Below are 18,789 nucleotides of genomic sequence, written 5' to 3' on the forward strand. Positions count from 1 at the left end.
TAAAATAATAGAAAGGTAGATATCGTAAATAAGATTTTAAGGCTCCGTTTGGTAGAGCTTTGTAACTATGATTTGAGAATATGAGTTGTATTTTAAGTTTGTGTGTTTTAGAATTATGATTTGAGTGTAGAAAATTTGTTTGGTTATGATTTTTGAATTGAGTGTAGAATTGAGTTTTAAAAGTTTGATTTGACATGTGAAGTAAGAAAATTTGTTTGGTTATGAGTTTTGAAAAGAGTTTTCAAAACTTAATTCAAATTGTTATAACTCATAACAAAACACATTACTTTCACATTATTGAAAATTTTTATCAACACTCATAACCAAACTCTTTTTAAAATTCAATTAAAAAAATTTATTATTAACAAAAAATAACATTAATCAATTTTTTAATTGAAAATACTACAAAGGAAATAATTTTTTTCAAAATAAATATTCAAAAAAATTAAATCATAAATATTTAAATAATTTAAATAATCTAAAAAATTTAGTAAGTAAAAAATTAAAATAAATATTCAAAAATTTTAAATCGTAAAAATTAAAATAATTTAAATATTTAAAAAATTAAAATAATTTAATATTTTAATATTTTAAATTTACAAACAAGGAAAATTTACCCATAAGTCCTAGTTTCTGAAAAGTTGAACCACTTAGTCCTAAAAGTTTTCTTATGCTCCATTTAGTCCCATTTGCACATCAATCTAATGTTTTGAAACATTAATCTGATGTTCGAAATATAATGTTCAAAACATTAATCTGATGTTCGAAATCTAATGTTCGAAACATTAATCTGATGTTTGAAACATTGTAATGGGACCTTTCAGTCTATAAAAAAACTTTTAGGACTAAACAGTGTATGAGTTGTTAATATGGGATTTATTGGTGCATCCCCCTAAAAACAACTCTACACTCAAATCGTAACCAAACACATAAAACAAAACTCAATTAAAAATTATTTTTAAAACTCACAACCAAACACATAATTCGAAACTCCATACTACTTTCACAACTCTACACTCAAATCGTAACCAAATACATAACAAAAAAATTAAAATATTTAAAAATATTTTTATAAAATAGAGTTTGAATTTATTTTTATAAAATATTTTAAAATTTAAAAAATTAAAATCGTAATATTTAAAAATATTCAAAAAATTAAAAAAATTAAAAAATTAAAAAAATCGTAACATATTTAAATATTAAAATATTTAAAATATTAACAAAATTAAAATATTTTTAAAATATTGATTTGAATGGAGTTTTGAAAAGAGTTTTGAATTATGTGTTTGGTTATGAGTTTTAAAAAGTAATGATTATGTTTTGAATTGAATTTTGAGAAATGAGTGTAGAATTATGATTTGAAAACCCTAAACAAACACCACACTCAAAAGTGAGTGTGGAACTAGATTTTGAAAACTCCACCAAACGGAGCCTAAAATTTTAATTTTTTTTTATTTTTTTTTATTACTTTGAAATTAGTATTTGATTAATATCTTGTAATTTAGTGGAAATAATAAAATTCTTAATTTGTGTTGATTTAATTTTCTTATTTTATTAGTTTCTTTGTTTATAAGAATTTAGTTGAGTCAATTGTAAATACCTAAACAAGCTTAGGACAACAATTCATTTTTTAATCTTATTTCTTGTATATATGTTGTATTTAATAATTGTCATTATATATATGAATCAAATAAAAAATTATAAAATAAAATAAAAGTCAAACCTTTGTCCATCTTGAGATAATTTCTCACTATTTATGATGAATTTCAATTCCAAGAAGGAAATGATAAAATGACTTGAGAATTGGCCCCACTTACTCTTGCACATATAATTGGATTGCCAATACCTTGGAATTTTTTGAAAAATAAAAATAAAAATAAAAATAAAAAACCCGATATAATTTGCTAATTTGTTAATCTATCAAATAATTACAATACTGTTATGATAATCATGTGAGCTTCTCTCAAATTTAAATCTAAACTAATTTGAATTTGTTAGGATTGTTTGGTCTTATGAGGCACATTATGAATCTTATTTTGATAATTTGATTAATTCATTTTGTAGGATCCTTCATCTATATCATCCATAAAAGAAAAAAATTTAAAAATTATATCGATTCTATGATTTTAACATTTTCAGTTTATCACATTTGTTGCTGAAAAAATAAATAATCTATTTTTAAAAATACATATGTCATCCTTTTTTTTGGATATAAATGTGATAGAATAAAAAATTTACGATTATTGAATTAAGCTAATTTTTTTTAAGGATCATATACACAGAAAATCTTAAAAAATAAACAGTTCAGATTATCAAAAACGGGATCCATGGTGACTCTACAAGTCCAAAAAATTCTATCAAGTTTATATTTGAACTTGAGAGAATGTAAAGTATCACTATTGCTATGGTTTAATGGGTTTCAATACTCATGTTAGTTATCTATATAGTAGTGATGCATTGCATGATAAACAAAATATAATATAATATGATGATTATAGTTTGAATTAATTGTACTTTTTACACCTCTACTTTGATCCAAATTTTATTTTAGTCTCTATTGTTTCAATTTGAATAATTTAGTTCTTACCGTTTAAGTTTAATTTCAATTTGATTCTCCCATCTAAATTTCGATTAATTTTGTCTCTGTGTACACCTTGAAAATTTGACAAGTATCTTAAAAATTATTAATTGTAACCTTTAGTTTTGACGGAAGGACCAAATTAAAACTACAATTGAAGTGCGAGACCAAATTATTCAATTTAAAATTATATGGACCAAAGTAAAATTTAAATCAAACAATAAAGGTGAAAAGTGTAGTTAACCCTGATAATTTTATTGATCAAAGAATAGGAAACTAATACCCTCATGACATTTGTTAGAATCCACAAAGGATGTAAATTTCTTAATTTCATGGTTAGAAATATTTCAAACTTAAAAAAAAAGAAAAATAATAAATCATTGTGCATGTTAGAATTGTGTCTAAAGATTCGTTTTACTTTCTGGCTGAAAATGAGCTGGAAATGTGCTGAGTTGTTTTAAGAAAGCTCTCCCTCGGAAATTTCTCCAAACATTTTCCTAACTCCCAAACAAGGCCAATAAGGGTCAACCATGCATAATACATATCAAAAGATTTACAATATATGATGGCTACAAATTATCAAATCAAGATACATTTCTTTTTTTTTTTTCCTTTTTTATGCCTTTATTTAATCTCTTTTAGCGCATCATATGAATCTTAGAAATGAGAATAAATTCAAAATTTAATGTGACTGAGACCAAATGTATTATGTATATGAAACCAAAAATTTGTTCACTAAAACCTACAATACCACTGATATTTTTTTTTTAAACGAAAAAGAAAAAAATGGGTATTAAAATTTCCAAAAAAACCTTAATTAACAAACTTATATAATTTGAAAATATTCTAACTAATTCTATTATAATAAGAGGGAAATTAGCAACCCCCTTAAAGTTAAGGTGGCCTCAAATCTCAATCACGTGGTCACATTGTTATAAACTAAGATCATTGACCAATTGAGCAAAAATAGATCTTAAAAAATGAAATATTAAATAAAGCAGATCTATGACCAATACTAATAGTAATAATAAAATAATATTATTAAAATTTTGGAAGAGTACATCTAGTAACTTGCTTCAAAGTGGGATTCTCTATTCTGATTCACCTTCTATTTCATGTTCTTTTTTTTACTGTTAATATACAAAATCAACCGATGAAAGAATATGAAACCAAAGATAAGTTAGAAAATGACAATAAATGATATATTTCATGTAAACAAAACTTCATATTCACAAATTACAATAACCATATATATAATTTTTGTATCACCCTAGAAAATACTAGGGCTTAGGGTTTGGTGGTGGCACCAGCGGCTCGATGTTTTGCAGCGAATCGATTAAACAAGGCTAGGGCATTGCTAGTGAATTGAGCCACATTTAGGACTTTGGCTTTGATCATGGCCTTAACCCTCCCTCCGATGGCCCGGCCCGAGACCCCATCAATACATGTAGTGGCATCGGTGAGCGCAGTGCTAAGCCAAGTTTGAACATTGCTCATGTGCCAAATGTAATTAGCCTCCCCTTCTTGATTAATTTTTTGGAGCTCTTTAATCGATTGGCTAAGCTGGCCCACACCATCACTGATTTGATCCAAGCAATCCTTCACAGCTTGGTACTCTTGGGCCTTAGCCGCCTTCATTTGAGCAGCCACTTTGATTACATAGGCCTGTGCATACCGAGCCCGAATTAGGCTTACCTTCAAGGTGAATTGCGCCAATTGCTTCGGGCTTTGCACGGTTGCGTTGTTCGCATAGTTAGAAAGGCATTGGATACATAGTTGGGGATAGTGTGTTGCCTGACACTCTGCCTCGATGAAAGCCCTAGCTGGAGACTGAGGATTCATATGGTCAGTTGATCTAGCAGGGCTGGCCAAGCAAGAGATGGAGAGAAGTAGAAATAGGAAGGAGAGGAAAAGTTGGGCCATTTTGGGGGTGAAAATTTGGAGAGTTTTGAGATGTGAGGAGAAAGAAGGGTTGGGACAAGATGTGAAGAAGGTGGTGATATATGTGTGAGTTTATATAGAGGAAGGCTTTAGTACTACAGAGTCTAACGTGGATCAATGAGACTATGTATGTATTTGTTTTATGTAGTGGATTAAGGGTGCACGTGAAATGGTGCTTCGGAGAAGCTGGTGGTCGGATTTGAATGAGTTTTTTTAATTGTTGAAAACAATTTTAAGTGTTGTTTTTTAGTAATTTAATGGACAAGTAACCTTCTTGGAAAATTACAAAATAAATTACAGGTTAACCCTTTATGTTTGATTATTTTTCATTTTGGCCTTTAATTTAATTTAATTTAATTTTTTTTTTACTTTGGCTCTTTATGTTTTAAGTTTTTTCAATTTACTCTTAAAATTAACTTCTATTCAAAATTAGATAAAAAGATGTTATGTTAATTGTTACATAACATAAAAAAATATATTATTATGTTGAGGCTTGAATTTGTGTTAGATGTGTGAATTATATATAATAAAATATTTTTATACTATGTACTTTTAGAATAAATTGAGAAAAACTTAAAACATGAAAGCGTAAAGTGGGGGGGAAAAAAAAACTAACTTTAAGGACCAAAGTGAAAAAATGGTCAAACATAAAGAACGCAAAGTATAATTTACCCAATAAATAATAATAATCTAGTATTTTATCCTTTTTTATTGACCTCTCTAAAATTCAAATATGAGCTTCATCGTCATGTTTGGATTCAAAAAGGTAAATTATACTTTGAAATTGTACACTTTACTCCAAATCTTACTTTGATATTTTATTTTTGGATTGGGCTTCTTTAAAATTAATAAACTTCATCGTCATGTTTGGCTTAGAAAAGATTTACCACGAATTATGTTTGGATGATCCAAATCGTTTATTTTGTAAGACTTTTTGCTTTTCTTTTTTCTTTTTATCAGCCTCTCTTCATATATCATCTATGAACAAAATTAAGTTGAACTCATAATCATAATATTTTATTTTATCTTGCTTATCTTCAAAATTTTAAATCACTTCATGACTAACATGCAACAATCCATGTCATTATGAATAAATTTATGGATAATTTTTTAAGGATCTTAAACATTTTTCAATCTAAAAATAAATTTAGATAAATTTTTTACCAAGATGAACCTAAGACGCCAACAATTACTAGAGAGAATGGATATATTGTTGAAATCAACACGACCTAAATATTTCAATTTTGAACGGATGATTAAGATTATTTTGATTTCATTGATAAGAAGTGAAATCCTAAATTTAACGACTCCAGAATAAATTAGTAAATACTCCCAAAGTATCAAGTGATAGTGTTAACAAAGTATTTCTGATAAATAAAATTTTTACTACTACATAATAATTTCATGTGATATTATAAAATTATTGAATAATCATCCTCTCGATTATTGACCGCCAGACTAATTGATGGCAACAAGTTAGCTGTTTACAACACATTATACGAAAAGCATTGCCCAACATAATCCCTAAGCTTAAGGTTGTGATAATTTATAGAATCACCCAATAAACATATATGTATTTTTAGATCTAATACTGCAATTTGCTGACCATGTGAGAGCCTTTATTGCTTGTCCTCTCAGCAAAAAACAATACTTACAAACTCAAATAAAAAATATATATATATATACTTTTAAACTGGTGAGTTGAGCTGGAAATTTTATGTTTAGGTTCCTCCATATATGGGTATTTAGTTTGCTTTATTGTTATAAAATACCCTACTTGACCCTGTTTATCTTCACATGTATGATGTACCCCCCTTCTTATATACGTTGTCATTCCAAAATATTGATCCAGCTGGAACTGAGTTTTCTTAAACCGACCAATAATTGAATCCCTCACAATGCTTTCTATTCTGTGGTTTTTTCAAACCAAACCCACAATTTCCTTTAAAATTTAGGAGAAATTACAAAAATAAAATAAAATAAATTCTGAATTTTTAATTTTATCAATTTTAATTTTTAATTTTTAATTTTTAATTTTTTTTCAATCTAAATTATTCGTTTATTTCTATTAAGTAGAACTAATAGAAAAATAATACTTTTGTTATTAAACTCAATAAAAAATGATATTTTGGAATTTTATGTGTTTCGTACATCTTTCTTGGTATATCCAGATAATAGGCAGGAGCATAAACTGAAACATTCTAAAACTACAAAAATAGTTATTAAATCATTAGCACTGCATAAAAACATTCTTCCTAGAATAGCTGTTAATATGAATAAGAGAAACTCAATTATAGCCATTTCTGTACATTCAACGAACTCTACAGATAGAGAAATACATAGAGTTGCAAATAGTAAAATAAAAATTGAAAGATTTCGTTAAAATTGTCATTTGAAAATTTCCCAAAAAGCTAATCATAGGTTATTCTCTACATTGAGGTTAATAACTAAAATAACATTTTTTTTATCGATTTTACTTAACAAAAATCGAATAATGATTTAAATTGAAAATAAATAAATAAAAAATTAGATTTAAATTGATAAAATTAAAAATTTAAGATTTATTTTGTTACAATAGTCAAACAAACTCTTTTTTTTTTTTTTTTGTAATTTTCTCTAAAATTTATTTTTAAAATCTAACAATTAATTAAATTTATTTCTCAAATTCATGTTGTTTTAGAAAATTGTATTTTGGAAATTTTATTTTTTTTTCGTTTTTACCAAACCCACAATTTTTTTTTTAAAACTCGTTTTCTAAATCTGAAACAGTTCTAAACTTATCTCTCAAATTCATGTTATTTTGCGAAGTCTCTTTTTGAAAATACCACTTCATTCTGAAGTTGTAAAAATTTTAAAAATGAAATGAGTGAAATTTAAGTTCAAAATTGTTTGGAATTGAGAAAATTATTTTAAAAAACATGTAAGTTTGGTAAATAACTCCACTATTTTGGGTCATGTGCTCAAACGTACAGTAGCAGATGGCACGGGCAACACAGCACAAGCCACCATCCAGATAGTCAACAGGTGAATAAAAATAAAATGGATAATTATAAGTATCTATCCTTAGCTTTTCAAATTTACTTCAAATAAAATCGTGCGATTGTGATTAAATTTGTATGTTACAAAATCTATATATAAAATAAATCTGAATCACAAAATGATGATTCTGAATAATTTCTAAATTGATACGAGTGAGTTCTTAGAAATCAATGATTCAAATATATTTTGCTCATGGACTTCACATTTCATCAATTTGATATCCACCACAACACATTCAGGATAAGTTATAAGTTATGGATTCATGAGGATCGATTCCTAATATTTTTCAAAAATAAATAACAAGTGAAGTAAACCTAACCATCTTAGCCAGGTAGATAGGAGCCAAGATTCTAATTTGGTACCGTTTTTAAGGTTGTGTATAGTTTTATTTATTTACTTATTTTGAAAGTGTGTCAATATTTGGTGCAAGTTTTGTTTATACCTTATGAAATAGAAATAATTTCCGAAGCTAAAAAATAATAATTATTAAGAAGCAGATAAATTAATGTTATTATTAACTTTCAGCTTGTAAAAATTTATCCCAAAAGGCATAAACGGTCTCATCTATCTCCTTTTACTAGGCCTCTCCTTTTACTAGGCCTAATTGGTCAAGAACAATGTGTATCGAAACTATTGAACAATTCACCCATAGAACCTTCTCAATGGGAGTGGGGGAGCAAAAACAAGTAGTACTGATATTATATAGAGGTTCCTCCATAGCAATATATTTACGGTGTGCACAACTAATAGGCGCGCATAATGGAGGAAAAAGAAACCGAAAAAAAAGATATCAAAATCTAAAATCTAAATCTGAGGCAATTGTGAACAATTTGAGAATGAAAAAAAGAAAAGAAAAAAACATTACAATATTCGTACAAAACAGAATTGTACACTTTATATAATTAAACAACATATATATATGCATATGGTGTGTTGTTCTGATTGGCAAGTAAGAAAAAATCGGGGTGATTCTCACATCCTGCACTCAGATCTAAACTTCACTTCAGTCTAAAATCAGATGGATACAGAGAAAATCTAACAAACCATATGGATTCAGATTCATCACTGACTCAAATTGGTCACAAACTATGCATTTGCAAACCCATGAACATAGCTATGGAGTTCAATATAGGCAAAATAACAATGGAGAGCTCCTATCTAAATCAAATGTTATATATATATATATATATATGGAATGAAACACACTCACATAGACTAAAATGCTTAGGAAGGAAATGAGCAGTGCAACATATTCAATTCCAAACCAGCATTTAACAACAAATGCAACAACAGCAATAAAAGATTCTAAGGCAATAATAAACTGAAATAAACAAACAAACACATAAATACACATTTTGGGCGAGGCGAGAGTTCAGTCCGCATAAAAGCCAGTCATTCAGCAACCTTCATGCCCGTTAAATAAACTCGGCCTTGGATCAAACTGCCCCCAATCCAAAAACCAGGCATAACCATTAGCCCAACCTTAGGTTTTTCATCACCTTCATCCACAACCAAATTTTTTACGATGCTTTCCATATAGACCTCTGAGAACTCACTTCCCCTCTTGGCTTGAAAGACCTTAACTGGCGGATTGAAAGAATATGCCAACCTATGTAAAAGCCAGATTGACTTGGCGAGTTTCAGAAAAGCTTGGTAGAAAGGTGTCCTTGGATGCCCACCTCCCATAACGTAGTTCCACTGATCTAAATTTCCAAAAAACGAAGCCTCCATTTTCGGGTGAACAACTAATAGGTACTTGCTCCTGCAAAATTTCCCAAAACTGGAATCTGGGTTTTGGCCCACAGCATCTAGTGGATCCACATCCCTTAGGGCAAGATATTGTTGTAAGAAACTTTCTTCAGAGACTCCAGGATTGTCCGGTTTGATAGAGAAGCAGTCTTCCTGGAACCCAATGAACATTCTTTGACATATATGGGATTCAAATGCAAATTTCTTGTGAGCTCTCTTTGCATAAACTATGTCAGGTTCAATGGAGTTTGCTGCAGCATCTAAGTCCCAGCCAGCAGCTTTCATCATGTTGATCAATGGCTTAGAAAAATCATGAATGGCTTTGTAAGCAGATTCAACGGCTGACGTGAAAAGATCAGGGGTTAAATCTATGGGGGGGAATCCATTTTGATTGCCTGAGCTTTCTGGTTCTTTGGTAGACAATCCCCGAAGCTTGAGATTCTTCTCCAGTCTGTCCCGCTTCTGGTTTGCCTCTTGGATCTGTTGCTGCAACTGAAGAACCTCAGTATCTTTGTTTTGAATTTCAGACTGGAACTTCTTCACCATGACCTCGTAGGTTTTCAACAGGCTCTGCTGTTCTTGGATCTCTGCAGCTAAGCGCGAGTCTTGAGGAGAAACACATACGGGCTTTGGATTGTTCTCCCTGTAAAAATGCTTGAGTTCAGAGAGATTTTTCAGTTCCGAAATTACGAGTTTATCAGCAGCTTGGATTTTATCAGGGTCATAAGGAGTATGAGCAGTTTGGAGCTGTATGTAGGCCGACTTCAGGGAAGAGATGTTTGTAAAAATCTTTGATATTACAGTTTCCACTGCTTCTGGATTCTGATTTGTTGCCTCTTCCATGGGTTGAGGGTGGACTTTCTGACTATTGTTGTCACGGAGTTGGCTGTCTCTAACTCCAGTAGGTTGCATAGCTACTTCCAGTGGTAGAGCAGTTGAAAAGGTTTCCTTCAAAGAAATAAGCAATATGACATAACCTACAAACCCACAGAAAAAAATGTCAATGAATTTTGTCAGAAATTGTGAAGTTCTAGAGGAAATACAAAGATCACAAGAAATGAGTTCACAGGAATAATTCTTCCCAAAATATATATATATATATATATATTATAACCTCTGTGGAGAAAGCACTATAATTGATTATGGCTCAAAACAACCTATATTGCATATGATTTTATCCTCGGCTGTAATGGAGTCCTATTTATCATCACACCAACATTGAATGTCCCTAACTTGGCACTATTGGCATTTATAGTAAACTTAACTCTTGTTTAGTGTTTGGTTCACTAGAATGGAATGGAATGGTCATTCTTTAGCCTCTTCATGGAATGCATATTCCCTTACAATGGTGAATGCGATTCCAATCATAAATCATTTTTTCAGTAAACCAAATGCGAGAATGAACATTATTATGTAATTATCATTCCATCCCATTCCACCTCATTCCAGTGAACCGAACAGAGCACTACAGTATGGAAAAAACATTATAATGTTGAAACATGAGGTTAAAAGACGCTTCAGAACCTTATGTTTCCTTAGTCAACAGGTTAAGAACCATTTTTCCCTAAAAAAAAAAGGCCAGAAAGAGAATAGAAAATTTGTACGCTGCAGGGAGAGGAAAACTGGACAGAGCAAAGAGCACAAACTAGGAATCACATTTAGCATGTTTCAGACATACTCGGCTTAATAAAACATAAATACAATCAAACTAGCAGCCCTAGAAATTATCAAACATTTAACAAGACTCAAATCAACCCTAAACACATGATTATGTGAAGCTCAAAGAGCATCAAAATTTCACCTACTACTTAAGCCTGAAGGTAAGGGGCAAAAAACATCACATGACAATTTAAAAACTTCACATAAATTCTCAAAATTTTAAACATCCAATAAGTAGCAATTTATAGGTTGTTCATAGTTGGTTCTCATAATTCTACTAGAAATATTACTCCAAAATTAAGAAATTACAATTTTTGGGACCAGCTAAGATATTCTAACAAAATGAAGACTCCATATAAGATCCAATAACATAATTTGACCAACACAACTCATTTTGGCAACCCATAGAACATATATCCTGCAATTTTTAAAATTACGAAAATGCCTTTAACTACTAAAACCTTATTTAAAGCCACCAACATGTTCAACAACATTCTAACCTATAAAATACATAAAACAAGACTCAAATTGACCCTAATATTACTATACAACGCCAACCCAAATAAAAATTCAGATTTGCGCCTTTTCTTTCCATCCCCTGCATCATCCAACCAATGGAAGGGTGTTGGAAACCTGAGAGGGGCTAACTACATAAACCTCAAACTACCATTATTTACATGAAGTCACAGAACCCATATATACATGCAGCTACGAGTGAATTTCTTCATTAGAAACAAAGTTTTAAAGGGATGCCACCGCACATAAACATTCACATGACTACCCAACCAAACCCAAATCAAAATTCTCTACGAAGTCAGAAAATGCTCAACAACCAGATTAACAATACTCAACACCCAACTATATAAAAAGCCCAAGAATCTACTTATAATCTTATAAAAGGGCGTCTCTGCTCCAGAAAACAATCGTTGGTTGTGCACACCCCAACCCGTCCACACCAAACACAAAAGGGCAGCTCTACACGCCCTCCTTCGATCTTCCAACACTAATACTGTACCAAGAATTCTAAAGCCTATCCGTACAGCACAGAGAAACAATAATACCGAACAGCCCTAAATCATGACCCACAGTCCCTGACCACCCAATAATGAATGAGAAGATCATTAACCTCTTGATCGTCTTCTTTGCTCATAAACACAACTTAACTAAAATATGCATACACCATCTCAAATTATCCAAAGTGAAGATATTTTTTGAGTACCAATGTCCATATAGAATCCACAACCAAGAAGACCATATCCCCTTCCAATGAAATCAAATAGCACTGATGGACAATATAAATTTTATAGTTCAAATATGCTAGAGGTAGATAACTTTTTGGGACCTATAATGCTTCACATATAACAGTGAAGATCTGAAACTTTGACAGAAAAGTAACACTAGATACCAACAACAAGGCACTTAAATATATAACAACCGTAATTAAAGAACAAGGGATGTATATGATCAGCCTACCTACAACAATTGTACGTCAGCCATGGGATATATCTAGCGAACATAATAACCTTCAAACCTATAAAACAAAACAACAAATAAAACCATCAGATTCTTGCCATTTATATTTTCTGAAACTCAATAGCTTCAGGAAACAAATATATGTATATTCATATTTCACAAACTCATCTTAACTGCTATTTTTATAAGTTATGCTTATTACTAAAAACAAAATTAAAGATTTATTAAAACTCATTAAATTAAATAAATAAATAAAGAAGCTCATTTATACTTCATGGGAACTCAACTCATTCATTTTATCCAGGTGTCAAAATGAAGCTTGGCAAAATCTAAGGCAATGTCTATGAGAACAAGTCCTTTCGTGAAAGGTGACGAAGTTATGCTAAATGTTCTCTCCAAAATCCAATTACCCTTAAATGGGCATTTTAACTGTCTTATGATTAGCAGTTTCATTAAACTACTTCATCCGGTTTTACATATATTCAATGCATAAATCCATCCATAAATAAGGCCATTACTATAAATCCATATAAACCCTAGCATTGATACAAATGATAGTTAAAATACAGAACAGTGTCATTTCATAAAGTCTCATACAATTTCTTCAGGGATGAATTCCACTTTCTTTTATGTTCCGTTGTCAATAGAGATTCACATCTTAAAAGCTACAAGAAAAAAACAATGGAAACAAGTTTGAATATGGGTCTTAGAAGCAGAAAACTCCTATGTAGGTAAAATGACAAGTACCCACAATTTTTTTATTTGCTCATACCCACACAAAGTTTACTTGCATATAGTCATTAAAATTTAGTTACATAAATTAAAATAGGAATTAAAATTCAGTTATATAATCAATCAGATTCCAATCCATAATCCACGTAAATTCAACCCACAGACACAAAAATGAACAAACTAAAAAGGCAATAATAATAAACATTACTAAATAAAACCCCATTATATCTGCATCCCATATGTTTCCAGGGACATTGAAACAGAGAGGAAGGATATGTTATATTCATATTCCTCAAAGAGAAGTCCAAGGGGTTTGGTTTAGTGGGAGAAGAAGGCAACCAAAGGGCTTCCCAGCCAAGAGCTTGCAGGTTTGAATCTCACTAAAGCCAAACATCCCAAACCTTGGGGCCATTGGAGGTTTGCCCGATCATTAACTTCAAGGCCCCAGGATTAGTCTAGGTGAGCGTAAGCTGGCCTGGACACCCGGTTATCAAAAAAAAAAAAAATATATATATATATATGTATTCCTCAAAGAGTACACAAACACAGTACAATAGAAAATATTGAACAAAAGCTCTGAAAGACAACAAATAGGGCAAACAAGAACAACACAATAAGAATATAATGGATTACAAAGCCAAAAAAAAAAAAAATTAATGGATTTAAAAGTAATGAAACAAAAAAGCAATTAGGGCACAGAAATTACAGCAAAGAAGCTTCCATTAAAATTAAAATGTGTTAAATAAATGGAAGAAGAGAGAGTTACCAGATGCAGGAAAGTCGTGACGCTGGATCTACGCTCACGATCGATGCTGAGTCGCTGTATAGCATATTAAAGAAATCATTTTTGTCTGTGTGTGCTTAATTTCGATGTAATAACGAAAAGAGAGATTGAAACCCTAGAAATTGCAACTGTGATTTTTACATTACTCCAAAATAGCGATTGAATAGAGTGAGGAAGTCGAACGAGAAGGATGAGAAGGTGGTGGAGATAATGGTGGAAGTACCTGATCGGAGATTTGGCCGGGAAAAGTAGGAACAAGACTCGCAAGTGTGACTCCTCAGATGGAGAGCTTGCTTGCTTGCTTTGCTTTGGAACATGTATGACTCACTCGAGTCCCGAGTCCCGACAAAATGAACCTTATAACAGGAAATTCCTACTTTATTCCAAATTAAAGTTTCCAGAATTTATTTAAAAACGGAAAGAAACAAAATAGATAAAAATATGAATAAAATATATTTGAAAAGTGTTAGATTAGGATATTTTTTAAATTTTTATGAAAAAAATATAAAATATAAGTTAAATTTGAAGTGATATAATAGAGAGATGATGTTACTTAAATAAGATAATTGTGACCTAAATAAGATAATGGGTTGAAATAGCACATGCCAAACAACCATTTATGTTTTACTTAATTTTACATATTCCTTCCGTCCCAAAATAATAATTTTTTTTGGAAAATTTAACTTGTTTTGGTAGTACAATTATTACACTTTAAAAAAATTAATTTTTCAAAATTACCCTTTAATAATAATAGTACATTTTTTAGGAAATATCAATTGTCATAATTGTATTTTTTATATTGTTAATGAATTTAAAAGAAGGGCAAAATATGAAATTTATATTATTTTTGTCCTTGATTTTTTAAAATAGACTAATATTTTAGGACAATTAAAAATAAAATAAGGGACTAATATTTTGAAACGGAAGGAATATCTTCTTCTTCTTTTTTTCCCTTTCCAAATCTCACTTTAAATCTCTTAACCAAACACAGGCTAAGAGTTGGTATGAATTAAAATAGCACACTTTTTTTTAGTCACATTATTATCTCTCTATTTTTATGTATATTTTTTTTAAAAAAAAATAAAAAATATACTTATTTAAATTATTTCAAGCAATCCCTAATGGTATGGTGTTAGCACCTTCTACTTGAAGGCTGCATGGTTGGCATTGGCAGCACCTTGTGCCCATGACCAACCAAGACCAAGGCATGAGGGAGGCATGCCAAGACAGCAAGGTAAAATGTTGTCCAAGTGCTGAGGCAGCAGCACAACCCTTGGCCAAAGTATGTGCAGCCGTTGCACAGATGTAAGGCATTAACATGACCCGAATGTGGGCTGCAGCATGCTTGGGGGTTAAATGCAATCAGTAGGCAAAACTTGGTCTGGAGGCTGAGACAACCAAATTCGTGGCTGACTTGATGAGGCAAACAAACATGGCAGTTCCTAGCAGTTATGCATGTCAGTTGGCAGCAGTTATCCATGATATGCAAAGACAAGGCAAGTCTGGACACCTGGAACTAAGCCTGAAACATAGCAGCAGTTAAGAGCAGTTATGCTCCAGAAATGTTCCTAAGTCCCTAGGCAGTTGGGGGTGTCAACTGCCATGCCACTTGGCATGCTTTCCTTGTAATGCTGGTTGTGGGTTGAAACTGATTGTAAGCCTATTTAGGCATAAGCCATGGAACTCGAAAATTAACTAAGTGTTTTGTAAGAGTTCCATAGGCATCCTTTGTATTGTTGGTGCAATTAATAAAGGTTGGGATTTTTCCTGTAATTACTTGCTGCCTATTCTTACTTGTTATAACACTCTGTGTGTGTGTATTCATACTTGGCTGAGACTAAGTGTCCAACTTAGTGCCATTACAGGCTGAAATTTTGAAACGAAAATTGGCCTTGTAACAATTGGTATCAGAGCACGGTTTTGCTCTAATGGTTTCTGGCATGGATGCCTTAAAAGACAGGGTAACTCGGTTGGAAAATCTTGTTGGTGACCCTGCTGATGAGAATATCTCACTGTCGGATCGATTGGATGCTGTGGGCACAAGGCTTCTTGCTCTTGAGTCCTCGACAGCAGATCGGTTCAAAGACGTACTGTCTGATGTCTTGGCCATTTCGGATTCTTGGAAAGACAAAATTCAAGAAATTGTGGATGAACAGTCCCTTCTGAAGAAGGCCATCTGTGGGCATACGAATTCTGAAAAGGCTCCTTCGAAAATCAAAGTTCCAGACCCTAAAGCATTTGCTGGAAATCGGAGTGCAAAGGAACTTGAGAATTTTCTGTGGGACATGGAGCAGTACTTCAAGGCTGCTCATGTGCCAGAAGGAGAGAAGGTAACAATCACAAGCATGTACCTTACCGGTGATGCAAAACTCTGGTGGCGTACTCGTGTCGGGGATGATGCTCGGACAGAGATCTCAACTTGGGATACTCTTAAGAAGGAAATGAAGGAACAATTCCTTCCGTGCAACACATCTTGGGTTGCAAGGGACGCCTTGAAACGGTTGAAGCATGCTGGATCGGTGAGGGACTATGTGAAAGAATTCAGTTCGTTGATGCTGGACATCAAGAACATGTCGGAGGAAGACAAACTCTTCAATTTCATGTCTGGGTTGCAGAATTGGGCCCAGTTAGAACTTCGAAGACTCGGTGTCAAAGATTTGCCCTCTGCCATGGCTGCTGCAGACGGGTTGCTTGACTACAAGTTAAGCAAGGAACCCACTACTGAAACCAGCAAATCCAAGAAGAAAGGAAAAGAGAAGACGGGAGAGAAGAAGTCTGGTTTCAGGAAGGGGAAAGAGGGTTCCAAGTACAAACATAAAGGGGATTCTTCTCAGACCAACGGTGGGAAATCTAACAAAGGGTGTTTCATCTGTGATGGACCCCATAGAGCGAAAGACTGTCCCAAGCGTGAGAAATTGAATGCTATGGTCGCAGAAGATGGCAAAGGGGAGTCGGATTCTGAGGGGCCGACTAGGGTAAACCCCTTACAATTGCTCAATGCAATTCATGTGGACAAAGCCCCTACCACTGGTCTAATGTATGTCAAGGTGACATTGGCGGGTACCGACATTGCTGCGATGGTAGACACCGGTGCCACGCATAACTTTATGTCAGAAAAAGTTGTGCAGACCCTCGGATTACAAGTGACCCAAAGCGCCAGTCGAATCAAGGCCGTGAACTCAGCGGCTCAATCGGTGCAAGGAATGGCTTCCAAAGTATCAATCACAGTTGGAGATTGGACTGGACGGGTTAACTTGATGGTGGTTCCTTTGGATGATTTCGATGTCATCTTAGGAAATGACTTCTTTGTGACTGCAAAAGTGGCTTTAATGCCATATTTGGGTGGGATACTTATTTCGGATGAAGACAAGCCTTGCTTTGTCGCTGGTTGCAGTAAATCAGACAAAGGCAAGGGCACAAAGAGGAAGACGGAGACCCTCTTAGCCATTCAAGTGCACAACGGTTTGAAAAAGGGTGCAGAGACTTATCTTGCTGCCTTGGTGGAAATCAAACCTGATCTGTTAGTAGAAGTACCGGATGAAGTGGTAGAAGTATTGAGGGAATTTGAGGATGTGATGCCTCCGGAGTTGCCAAAGTCCCTTCCTCCTCGGCGTGCCACTGATCATAAGATTGAGTTGATTCCGGGTGCTAAGCCTCCAGCAAAGGCACCCTACAGAATGTCCCCAATGGAACTTACGGAGTTGCGAACGCAATTGACGGACTTGTTGGATGCTGGACTGGTTCAGCCATCCAAAGCCCCTTACGGTGCCCCGGTGCTTTTTCAAAAGAAGCAAGATGGAAGTTTGCGCATGTGTGTGGACTATCGGGCTCTCAACAAAGTGACTATAAAGAACAAGTATCCAGTCCCTTTGGTGGCAGACCTGTTCGATCGACTATGCAAAGCCACTTACTTCACAAAATTGGATTTACGTGCTGGTTATTGGCAAGTTCGAGTAGCTGAAGGAGACGAGTCAAAGACCACCTGTGTTACAAGGTATGGGTCTTTTGAGTTCCTAGTAATGCCGTTTGGGTTAACTAATGCCCCGGCTACATTCTGTAATCTTATGAATGATGTATTTAATGATTATGTCGATCAGTTCGTTGTCGTTTATTTGGATGATATTGTAATATATAGTGAGTCCCTAGAGGATCACTTGTCCCATCTTCGGAAGGTGTTCTCTCGGTTATGAGAACACCAGTTGTATGTCAAGAAGGAAAAATGTGAGTTTGCCCAACGGGAGATTAAGTTCTTAGGGCATGTAATTTGCAAAGGCCACGTAAAGATGGACAACAGAAAGGTGCATGCAATCATGGATTGGCAAGCACCAAGCAAAGTGACTGAGTTGCGTTCCTTTTTGGGTTTAGCCAACTATTATAGAAAATTCATTGAGGGATACTCAAAGAAGGCAGTACCTCTAACAGATTTGCTCAAGAAAGACAGACCCTGGAAGTGGGATGAAAATTGTCAAGAGGCCTTTGACAAATTGAAAGTGGCTGTTGCAAGTGAACCGGTTTTGCGGTTACCTGATTTTGAACTTCCATTCGAATTACACACTGATGCCTCTGATAAGGCTATTGGCGGTGTGCTGGTGCAAGAGGGGCACCCGGTTGCGTTCGAAAGTCAGAAGCTGAATGATGCGGAGAAGAAGTATTCTGCCCATGAAAAGGAAATGACAGCGGTTGTGCATTGTCTGCAGATTTGGAGAGTGTACCTGCTGGGAACCAAATTCATGGTATTGACGGACAATGTGGCAAATACCTTCTTCAAAACACAAAAGAAGTTGTCTCCAAGGCAGGCCAGATGGCAAGAGTTCCTGGAGGAGTATGACTTCGA

General features: G+C 33.3%; 2 protein-coding genes across 5 annotated transcripts; both read right to left on the bottom strand.

The window, feature by feature from the left end:
* Positions 1 to 3,865: 3,865 nt before the first annotated feature.
* On the bottom strand, positions 3,866 to 4,501 carry LOC114304415 (pectinesterase inhibitor 9). The gene has a single exon (XM_028249573.2). It carries the CDS (start codon positions 4,499 to 4,501, stop codon positions 3,866 to 3,868), a length of 636 nt encoding a protein of 211 aa, XP_028105374.2.
* Positions 4,502 to 8,717: 4,216 nt separating this feature from the next.
* LOC114304931 (myosin-4 protein (DUF641)) lies at positions 8,718 to 14,340 on the bottom strand. 4 transcript variants are annotated; one of them, XM_028250079.2, is made up of 4 exons: positions 14,179 to 14,340; positions 13,938 to 13,991; positions 12,440 to 12,497; positions 8,718 to 10,284 (listed from the first exon to the last, which is right to left on the bottom strand). In XM_028250079.2, exon 4 carries the CDS (start codon positions 10,217 to 10,219, stop codon positions 8,951 to 8,953), a length of 1,269 nt encoding a protein of 422 aa, XP_028105880.2. In that variant the 5' UTR covers positions 10,220 to 10,284; positions 12,440 to 12,497; positions 13,938 to 13,991; positions 14,179 to 14,340; the 3' UTR covers positions 8,718 to 8,950. The 4 variants fall into 4 exon arrangements, with proteins under 4 accessions (XP_028105880.2, XP_028105887.2, XP_028105899.2 ...); XM_028250086.2 differs by having other exon boundaries at positions 14,097 to 14,314; XM_028250098.2 differs by lacking the exon at positions 12,440 to 12,497 and having other exon boundaries at positions 14,179 to 14,314.
* Positions 14,341 to 18,789: the final 4,449 nt, after the last annotated feature.

Source organism: Camellia sinensis, chromosome 5 (assembly GCF_055761805.1).
Source record: "Camellia sinensis isolate YWXY chromosome 5, ASM5576180v1, whole genome shotgun sequence".
Lineage (NCBI taxonomy): Eukaryota > Viridiplantae > Streptophyta > Magnoliopsida > Ericales > Theaceae > Camellia > Camellia sinensis.

What these genes read in the sequence shown, in the direction of transcription:
- LOC114304415 (XM_028249573.2), bottom strand. Translation starts at nt 4,501, where the DNA reads ATGGCCCAACTTTTCCTCTCCTTCCTATTTCTACTTCTCTCCATCTCT.
- LOC114304931 (XM_028250079.2), bottom strand. Translation starts at nt 10,219, where the DNA reads ATGCAACCTACTGGAGTTAGAGACAGCCAACTCCGTGACAACAATAGT.